This window comes from Silene latifolia, chromosome 9 (genome assembly GCF_048544455.1).
Source record: "Silene latifolia isolate original U9 population chromosome 9, ASM4854445v1, whole genome shotgun sequence".
In the NCBI taxonomy this organism is placed as follows: domain Eukaryota; kingdom Viridiplantae; phylum Streptophyta; class Magnoliopsida; order Caryophyllales; family Caryophyllaceae; genus Silene; species Silene latifolia.
In genome coordinates this window covers 155,282,093-155,292,884 of record NC_133534.1, presented here as the reverse complement: position 1 = coordinate 155,292,884, position 10,792 = coordinate 155,282,093, and the positions used below count along the sequence as shown (strand labels likewise).

The following is a 10,792-nucleotide window of genomic DNA, read 5'->3' as shown; positions in this document are numbered from 1 at the left end:
ATACCCTTTTTATACTTGATTTCATCCGTTTGCTTAGTTTACTTTATTTTATTGCTCATTAGTTATAGACCAATTCAATCAAACCCCCACCTTATTGTTACCTTAGACCGAATTTAAACAACTAGAAATTACGTCTGCCTCTCTGTGGTTCGACCCTGTTACCACTAGCTTCTGATAGTTTTAATAGGTTTATAAATATTATTTTTGGTACTCACAACGACGGGTATCAAATTTTGGCGCCGTTGCCGGGGAGGCAATTGTTCTAATTTTTAGTTGTTTTTATTTAGTCTTTCTTTAGTTTAAGGGACTTTCGTTCCTTAAACTTTTCTTATATTCTTTTTGTAGTTTCTTCTTATGCGCAGGTCACAGGGTGGTGAACTAGTACCATTCAATCCTGAGATCGAGAAATCCTTGCGCGAGTTGAGACGATCACAAAGGGTATTACCGACAGAGGAAGAGCTGAGTACTCTGTCAAGCTACTACGAGAACGCTCTGTTCGAGGAAGATCCACCTACATCTCCTGCTTCAATTTCTTCTTGGTGAGACAGTCACTTCTCCAGAAATTCCAGTCATGGCTGAAGAAGCAACCATTGCCAGTCACTCAGAGCCGACAGCTGCGAATCTCTACAAAGGATTCGAACTACCTGGGGAGGCAAGGAAATTCGAGCCGAAGCCTTCCTATATTAACCTGGTTGAGAGAAACCAGTTCGGGGGAGCTGCAAATGAAGATGCAGCTAAGCATATGGAGATTTTTATTGATTATTGCTGCTCTATACCCCCGCCGGCCGGTGTGACCCAAGACCAGACCAAGGAGACCATGTTCATTTTCTATCTTCGTGATGTTGTAAGGGAGTGGTATAGAGATCTGGATCGAGCTGCTCATGGGATCACCGACTGGAATTCATTGGCCTTGGCATTCTACAAAAAAGTACTTCTCTGCCTCGAAGACTAATGCCATTAGAGCTCAGATCACGAGTTTTAAACAGGGGCCTGATGAGAACTTTTATGAAGCATGGGTCTGTTTCAAGAAACTGGTGCGAACCATACCGGACCATGGGTTCGAAAAATGGAGTCTTTGCAATCAGTTCTATAACGGGCTGTATGACGATTAGAGGGCTATTTTGGATGCTGCAGCCAATGGTCGATTTGCTGAGAACATGGGAGAGACTAAGGGGTGGAAGTTCATTGATGATTTGGCCACTCATAAGGCTGAATATGGGAATTCGAGAGGACACCAGAGGAGAGCTGCTGAATCTTCCTCTGTTACTACACTAGAAGCTCTCACTTCAAGGTTTGAAAAATATGAGTTGGGAGGAGCTTCTAAAGGAGGGATGTACCATGTTAATGCTGTTTCAGACGGTCCTTTCGTCTGTAGAAGATGTGGACCTGAGGGGCATGTCTCAGAGAATTGTTCTGTCCCCTTTGAGTCTTGTGCTGCCTTTTAACACTATAGGCAGACAAACACGTACTATGAGCCGAATGTCCACCCCAACTTGAGGTGGAGTAGCCAGAATGTCCTAAATCCGACTCAACCTCCACAACAGCAGCAGCAGCAAGCTTATGTGCCCCCTCACAAACAACAATATCAAAAACCTCCCTATGTGCCGGAGCAGCAACAATCCCAAAATTCCGAGTTCACCGAGTTGAAGAACTTATTGCTGAAGGAGTCCCAAGCTAGAGAGGCCGGGATGAAGATGCAAGAGTACCACTCGAGCTCCGGGACACTTACCGACTCAAACTGACCAGAAAGAGACCCTAAATGCCATAACTTTGAGGAGTGGGTCCACCCTGGAGGGGCCTGCTATGGTCGAGGATGATGCTGCAAAAGATGAGGCAAAACCGAGTCAAAACAAAGATGGAACGAGGAAAGGAAAGGAAAATGCGTCTACCAGGTATATCAGTCGATCGACTGACATACCCGGTCGATCGACTGAAGTGCGGGTTACAGAAGCTTCTGGTCCTGTTCAACTCAGTCGATCGACTGACATCACTGGTCGATCGACTGAGATCGCTGCTGATAGTGAGATTTTTCGTCCTCCGATGCCCGACAACTTGAGGGATCATTTGTTTCGGGGCACGACAGTCCCGAAAATATTGGGGAAAGACCCGAGTGCTGATGGGTCAATCTCGGCTCCGAAGTACGACCCGATGTCGATCAATGGTTCACATTTGAGACGGTCTGAAGAGGGTTCAAGCTTCAACAAGGAGAAAGTAGTGGACTTCTAGCCTAAGTCCACGGATACCGGCATGCGCGATTTAGAGGAGAGGGCTAAGCTACTTCTTACAGCCCCATATCCGGAAAGACTAGTGCCGACGAAGGAACAGGTATCTTTCAATAAATTTGAAAAAGGTATTCGTATCTTGAATGTACAAGTGCCTTTCCTTGAGTTAGTTAATCAAGTGCCTGCCTATGCTAAATTGATGAAACAACTCTTGTCTAAGAAAAAGTCACTTGAAAATGTGCATACTGTCGCATTAACCAAAGAGTCATGCTCTTATTTGTCTCACACTGCACCTCACAAGCTAGAAGACCCGGGTAGTTTTTCTGTTCCTTGCAATATAGGTACCTTCTCTATTGAGAAGGCATCATGTGACTTAGGAGCTAGTATAAGTGTAATGCCCTTGAGTCTTGCTAGGAAGCTCAAATTGACTAGGTTCGCAGTGATAGACATGACAGTACAGATGGCTGACCGGTCTGCGGTCCAGCCAATAGGAGTCTTAGAAGACATCCCCGTGCAAATAGGGAAGTTCTTCTTCCCTGTTGACTTCGTCGTACTTGACATGCCTGAGGATGCCCATATTCCCATTATTTTGGGTAGGCCATTTCTGCACACTGTTGGTGCAGTCATAGATGTTGGTTCAGGTACCTTGACTTTTAAAGTAGGGAAGCATTCTATTGTCTTTGCCCAACCTGCTAAGAAGAAGGACCCCATGTGGCCTGTGACTTGCAATACGGTTTATGAAAAGAAATCTCATTTTATACTTCCTGATATGCCTATCTCTAGTCCCATTCCTGTTGTAACCCCTCCGCCCCAGATTGGGAGCAAATTGGAGGAAGATTTGTCTATTTCTGGTATTGCAGGAGCTGGTTTGGGGAAGGAAGTATTGCAAGTTACTCCAGCAGCACAGAAGCCAATCATTACACGAGGAGGTCTTGGTTGCCTTAGCTATGCCACCGATGAGGAAGTTGATGACGAGCCGGTCAAGGCAAGGGAGTCCAACTTGGACTTTGATGAGCAAGAAGAGGTCATTGACTGGGGAGATGATGAAAATGTTAATCCGTTGAGCCATACGGACGTGGAAGCTAAGAAGGCTGCAGCTGATAAGATAAGCACCGTTGAGGCTACCTCTAGTAGCCAGAAGCCGACGAAGTGGGCCATTCCGTGGCCGTTCTTGATCAACTACTAGTTGATCACATGTTTTACAAACATTTTATTTGCTTTTGTTAGACACTTTTTATCGCTTTTGTGTGCGCGAAACTTCGCATTTTACTTTGCTTGCTTAGGATTTTATACGCTTTAGGCTTTACTTTGGGTTTTGCGCAATTTTGGGCGCGTATTATTGTGCATTTGCAGGTTTTTAGACCTCATTAGCTCAAGTAATTGAGCAAGTACGAAGAAATAAGAATTAAAGAGTATCTTGATCGATCGATCGGGTGTATAGTCGATCGACCGGTCTGCAGATTTCGGGAGCTCTGTTCCTTTCACCTTGGTCGATCGATCGAGTGATGTGGTCGATTGACCGACCTGCACTCTTGTGCACTGTTTTACGACCTCTCTCCTGCTATGTTTGGTCGATTTGCGGAATTAAGGGAGTTTTCTACTCCACTTTATCTTCCGTCACTATTTATTTCTTCTATTTTTCTCAATTTTGCACATAATACCGCTTCATCATTGGTTTCTCGATTTATGCGTGGTACTTTGTTTGTCTTTTCAGGTACTTATTAGTAGCATCTGCGCTCTTGAAACCTCCTAGCTCACGCTGGTTTGGGAGGTTTCCTTTCTTTGTCGCGCTTAAAGTCTTGTGAGTTTCTAAGTCTTTACTTCATGTTTTATTTGTTTAAATTTCTCGCAAATTCCCGTTTCTCTTTTCTTCATTACATGATTTTGCACAATGGGGACATTGTGCGATTTGGTTTGGGGAAGGGTTTTGCGTCGCATATCATTTGCTTGCATTCACGTTTACATTTTCTGCTTGCATTGTTTTTTTTTTTTTCATTCTTATATACAAAAATCCAAAAAATTGAAAAATTTCAAAAAAATTCAAATAAAATGCACGTTTATTTTAGCATATAGGTCGAGTCGGAACGGTAGTACTTCAATGATGACACTGCATTTGCATCTGTTTCCTGCCTGAGCCTTGCTTGATTAACATGTTATTAGTAGAATCGTATAAGTGCATACCTACGAGTTTTTGTTAATTTATTTGCTGAATTTGAGACTTGACTTTGAAAATTGGCAAACTACATCATATTTCTGAGATTTAGAGCCTATAACTGGTGACATCTATGACCGGTTTATTTAGGAATGTGAGTAGTACTCCTTATGAGACATGTCAAATCAATTTGCATAAATATGAACTTAATCTGCTTAATACCTGTATTGCATTCGTTTTGTGGTTAGTTGAGACATGTGGTAGAGGTTTTCCTTTATTCATTTTACCCATAAGCTCCATACTGCCAAAAATAGCCTTTTTGTCCCATTACTACATCCTACATTTAGCCTCTCCTTTGTCAAGCTAGTAGTCCATGTTCTTGGGATTGTTACTTAGTTTTTGGTAGCATTTGCTCTTATTTGAGATTTTGTTGGGAAGATGAAATGAAGGAGGAAAGAAATAGAATTGAAAAAGAAAAAAAAAGTGAAAAATGATTCGAAAAATGAAAAAAAAAGAGTTATGTACTGTTCATAGCCGTCGATCGACTGCCAACTATGGTCGATCGACTGAAGTTCGAAAGAAAAAAAGAAAGAATCGATTCGCATAAATTCAAGCCTTTATCTTATGGCGATTTTTGCTCCCATGTATTATTCATATCCTATGGGGAGTTAGTTGATTACTTTTATACCTGAAGACTGTGAGATTTGTGCTTACTATAGCACCGTTTCATTTGATTTTGAGCAAGAAGTGGATGTTGCCATATGGTTCCGTTTTGGTACTAGCTTGATCACCTGTACCTCCACTTTTCCATAAATGTTTTGCCTCTTCTTACCCATACCTCACATATCTCATATATACCTCGGCATGTGTCATGGTCTTTTGTTGGTTGGAATGCATATGTACGGTCATAGAGATTACTTTCATGTTATACTGCAAGCATGTTCTCATAGGTCGTAGTTAGGTGAGAGTCTCTACAAAATAAATTATTTCTATCCTCTTATATATTCACCTGTGCTTATGTGTGATATGAGCGACCCGTGAGAGTCCAATTTGATAAGTCTCTTTGGTTGACGGTTCAGCGGTTTTTGACGACTCCATAACTCGTTTGCATGATTCATTTGCTAATTGATTGTTGGTTGTACATTAAATTGGTTTAGGCTGTACATATTGCATTTCGCTCTGAGATTGAACTCGTTCCATTAGGTTTTAGGATCGAGTCTAGTTCTTGCTTGGGGACAAGCAAGGGTTTGGTTTGGAGAAGTTTGATGCGTGTCATTTTTATGATGTTTTACATCCCATTTTACACGCATTTCAGAGCTCATTCATGTAGTTTATGCTACATTTCTCCCTATTCCCGTCTACTTCCATATTTTTGTACATTATTGCAGAAATGTGAAGAATGCAGCGGAAATCGAGCTAAATCCGTCCCCGAGTATCCTGCATTCCATTTGACGTGAAGTATTCGCTTAAGGAACGAGCTTGGTGCGCAATCCAAGGCCCAAAACACAAATCCACGAGATTATAGAAGTCAAGTAGCAGCTAAAGCAGTCGATCGACCACTACCTTCAGTCGATCGACCAACCATCGGGTTCCAGAGGCTACTGTACACTGCTATTCAGTCGATCGACCGGTCACTTCAGTCGATCGACCAAGACGCTATTCGAGACGAGAATTAAAAGATCGAGATTTATCAAGCCCATGAGTTATTAGGTTTAGGAATTATTTTAGATATACTTTCTATATAAGGTAACCTAGTTCGACAGATACAATCATTCAGTTATCATCAAGTTTTGACCTCGCTTTACATTCATTTTAGTTTTATCAAATAATTAGGGTTTGGGAAACTATTTTCGCTTTGGATTTTCGTTGTGCTTTCAATCATTCTGTTATAATTCTTCTGCAATTTCGGTATTCACTTACTCTTATTCCAGTTCATGTTTGTTGCATTGATAGTCTAGAAATTGCTAGTTAGTTTCCCGAGACCGTAGTCATCGTTTTATGTTAATCGTTTGTTCTATTATTTCAAGCATGAATCCTTCTGTCTATTTTATTAGTTTTATTGTTGTTATCATCCTTAGTATGAGTAGCTAAATAGTTTGTGCTAGGATGTAGGGGAATTGTAGTGTAGGCGGCAATATAATGAACATGGCCTGATTCGCGTGTTGGTCGATCGACCGCCATTCCTGGTCGATCGACTGACCACCTGAGGTTTACCTTCGTTTTAATTGATTTAAATGTTATATTTGACGAATCGAGTGCACGCGACTAGTTGAATGCTTAATATATGACTGACCCATTAGATTGAGAGATAGGGACAGTTGTTAGATCACCAATTAAAATGACTAAACTATGCTGAGATCGAAAGATAGGTAAAGTTTAGACCGTTAGTCACTTTTCAGGACGAAAGTTAGTATTAGTGATATTAGGGACCTATAGCGAGATCGAAAGATGCTATTTGTTAAGAGTGGACCGAGAGGACCTCTTTATTTCCCGCCTCATGTGTTTGATTTAGACTTGTTTAGTATGCTGCCGCCGAAACTATAACGAACCGACCATCCTAATACCCTTTTTATACTTGATTTCATCCGTTTCCTTAGTTTACTTTATTTTATTGCTCATTAGCTATAGACCAATTCAATCAAACCCCACCTTATTGTTACCTTAGACCTAATTTAAACAATTAGAAATTACGTCTGCCTCTCTGTGGTTCGACCCGTTTACCACTACCTTCTGTTAGTTTTAATAGGTTTATAAATATTATTTTTGGTACTCACAACGACGGGTATCACGCACCAATCAGCTAAGGGCAAAGATTACGAGTTTCAAGCAGGCACCTGATGAGACTCTCTATGAAGCATGGTCCCGTTTTAAGAATTTGGTGAGGTCTCTTCCTCACCATGGTTTTGATCCGTGGTTTCTGTCTAACCAGTTCTACAATGGGCTGTATGATGATCACAGAGCCATACTTTATGCGTCATCTAACGGAAGATTCTAAGAGAACACTGACGATGATAAGGGATGGGCCCTTATTGAAGAGATGGCGAACCACTGTGCTTAGTATGGAAACCCGAGGGATGGTATTAGAACAGTTCATGCAGTCGATAAGCAAGTTGTGGCTTAGCTGGAAGCCATGAATGCTAGGTTTGATAAGCTGGAGTTACATTCTGCTGGGGAGCCTCAGACGGTTCACATGCTTTCTAGAGGGGAGACCGTCACATGTGAGAGGTATGGGAGCAACGACGGTCACACTACTATTGGCTGTCTTACAGAGAAGGAACAGGTCTGTGCCTTTCAACAATACAGGTAAGGAGGGGGTTCCTATTATAATAACCAAGGGGCAGTCCATCCCAATTTGAGGTGTACAAGTCAAAATGTGCTCAATCCTTCCCCTCTTCCGCACCAGCAACGGTCATATATCCCTCCACATAAGACTCAATAAGGCTTTCAGAAGCCTCCTTCCTTTCCTACACCTAATCAAGGTGCCTCGTCTTCTGGTGGGGTAAGTGAGATAGGTGAGTTGAAGACGAAATTGTAGTCTTTGACAAAGCAGTGGAAGTTAAGCCACCAACAAAAAGATGCATCTATAAAGGCACTTGAAACTCAAGTTGCCCTGTTAGCCACGAACCAGTCCACAAGGAAACCGGGTCATTTACCATCACAAGCTGACAAAAATCCACATGAGACGGTAAATTTAATTAATTTGAGAAGCGGTCGTTCATATGAGGTACCGAAAGTGTTGAAATAAGACCCGAGGAAGGCCCATTTACAAAATGAAATATTGATTCCGGGCGAGGCCCATTTTCAAATGAAGTGTTGATTCCGGGCGAAGCCTATTTTCAAAATGAAAATCGACTCCGGGCAAGGCCCATTTTTCAAATGAAGTAATGATTCCGGGCGAAGCCCATTTTAAAAATTAAATTTTAGCTCCGGGCAAAGCCCATTTTCAAATGTTAGTTCCGGGCGAAGCCCCTTTTCAAATGTCAGTTCCGGGCGAAGCCCATTTTCAAACTGAAATATCAATCCCGGGCGAAGCCCATTTTCATATGTCAAATCGGGTCAGAAACCCAAATCAATGTTTTAGTTCGGGCCTCGGGGCGATCCATGTTTTAGCTATGATTGCCGAATGTTCGGAATAGCATTATGTGCTTTCATATTATGTATGTCCAAGTTTTAGCAGGTACTCTCCAATTAGGACTTTAGACCCAATGCAACTGGGGGCTCTGTCGTTTTCAGCTCCAGAGACCGCTATAATGATGAACGGAGAAGTCTCCACCAAGTAAAGTAATCCACGTCAGGTTATTAAGATGAAAATATTCTCCAGGAGAATGCAACCAGTGATATTACAACAACTTTGCTCAAATGTTGGACAGCAATGGTGAAGACTCTCAGCTCAAGTGTGCTAATGCACATGCAACTAGAAGAGTATGGACATCATGGGAGAGGTATCTCCAAAGTATGACACCAACCTCCTTTCGGAAAGCCCCGTTTTGGGCCAAGACTGCATAATGTCAAGGCCAAGGTATGACGAACTACAATGCGGGTTTGATTCCGTCTTAACGGATACGCAAAAAAAAAAGCAAGAGTCAATCCCGTGCGAAGTTTCAGGTATGATCTCTTCTTATGGCTGGCGAGCTTACATACGCAAGTATATAGGACTATAAATGACCCACGGATTCCTCAGGTCGAGAGGAACTTGGGGTATACTTTGACTTTTGCTTTGTCCAAGCCTCAGTCAAAGTGGGGGCTTTGTAGATACCCGTATCCATCGATATTGGAATTTACAGAAATCCCGACAAAACACCCGATAATGATAGGACACATGTGTACTTACATCGCTCGTTAGCGGATTCCGTTTTGTGACGCGGGACAAGCGTTATTTGATTGTTTTATAATTTAAATGAAATTTAAATTATTTCGAAATAAATGAAATTTATTTCTTCGATTTTCATATTTTCGAGTTTATTTAAAATTTAAAGCTTTTATAATTTATTCGAAAAGTAAATTATTCATCAAATTTTTTATTTTGAATGTATTTGAAATAAAATGTGTGACGGTTTCGTGTTTTATCGCTTTATTTTAATTCGAATAATTGATTTTTTAAGCGGTTTTAAAACGAGATTTTGAGACGGTTTTAAGCTCGATTTTAGAACAACTTTGAGCACGAGATTTGAGGAGTAGCTTTAGTACATCCATACCCTTATTGGTCACGGGTTCGAACCCCCCTTAGCAACCACCTTCCCCTTCCCTTTTCTTCCCCAAACCCGCGTCCCAAGCACCCAAACCATAACCCTTTTCACTGTTCTTTCCCGAGCCCAAACCCGCACAAATACCACCCAACCCAACCCAACACCCAGCCAGCCATCCACCCCACACCTAGCCTATAACCCAACACCTATCCTAGCCCAAACCCACGTCCAAACCCACACTAAAACCCGACCAACAACCCCCACCCGAGCCCCTGTTTTGCCGCACCAAACAGGGTGGTCAAACCCGTGTTCTACACCTTCCAAGCTTGCTCCTTTCAGCCCATTTCCTTCCCCTAGTCGTATAACATATATTCCTAGCTTATTCCCCAAGTAAATCATATCCTAACCAGCTCACAAGATCTCTCTAATAACCAAAACAATCCCTTCCATTATCCTCTCCATGCCTTTCCAAAACCAACTCAATCCTCCTCTTCCTCCCCATTTCGTCCATATAAATTATCGCCTCCTTCAAGCAAGACTAGTGTTCAACCCGTGCAAAAAATGCACGGGACGTAGTAACAATCGCTAAAATTAGATTCGTAAGCATATAAATGAGCATGATTAAATTTCCAAACTCGTGACAATTTAAAAATCCACAATTGAATAATCGATGTATATGTTATTACGATTGTTACTACGCTAATCACTACCATACGATACAAATTGACCAACAAATGTAGAAGTAATATGAACTTTACAAATACTCAAAAATTTCTAGGTAAACTACGTTGGTTGTAATATTAGATGTACGCTTGTTACTGTTGCGGATTAATAGTTTAAGGCCTTGTTTGCTTGTAACCCTCGAGATCGCGACATAAAGTTGTCCATGACTGAAGACCGGTCTTGGAAGATAAATGCTCACTTGAGATAAGGACTGGCCCTGGCTTTTGTTTATTGTCATGGCAAAACAAACAGCAATGGGAAATTGCCTTCTACTAAACCGGACTGGAAATTTACTGGAATCTGAAGGAGTGAGTGTAATGCGGGCAATGTGCACTCTATCGCCTTTATGGCTACCAGTCAACACTGTACAACTAATTACGCGTCTCCCTAAATCTGTCACTATTAATCTGGTACCATTGCACAACCTACGCGATTGATCAATATTTTTAAGGAGCATAACCATAGCACCGACTTTCAATCTCAATTCATGGTTGGGAGGCCAGAACATT

The 10,792-nt window shown here is 41.7% G+C and overlaps 1 protein-coding gene and 1 non-coding gene across 2 annotated transcripts; both read right to left on the bottom strand.

The window, feature by feature from the left end:
* Nucleotides 1-7,172: 7,172 nt before the first annotated feature.
* LOC141603766 (small nucleolar RNA R71) lies at nucleotides 7,173-7,278 on the bottom strand. The gene has a single exon (XR_012525620.1). It is a non-coding gene; the product is annotated as a small nucleolar RNA R71 (small nucleolar RNA).
* Nucleotides 7,279-10,314: 3,036 nt separating this feature from the next.
* LOC141601797 (uncharacterized) lies at nucleotides 10,315-10,791 on the bottom strand. The gene has a single exon (XM_074422100.1). The coding sequence runs from the start codon at nucleotides 10,789-10,791 to the stop codon at nucleotides 10,315-10,317; it is 477 nt and encodes a 158-aa protein (XP_074278201.1).
* Between the last annotated feature and the right edge of the window lies 1 nt (nucleotide 10,792).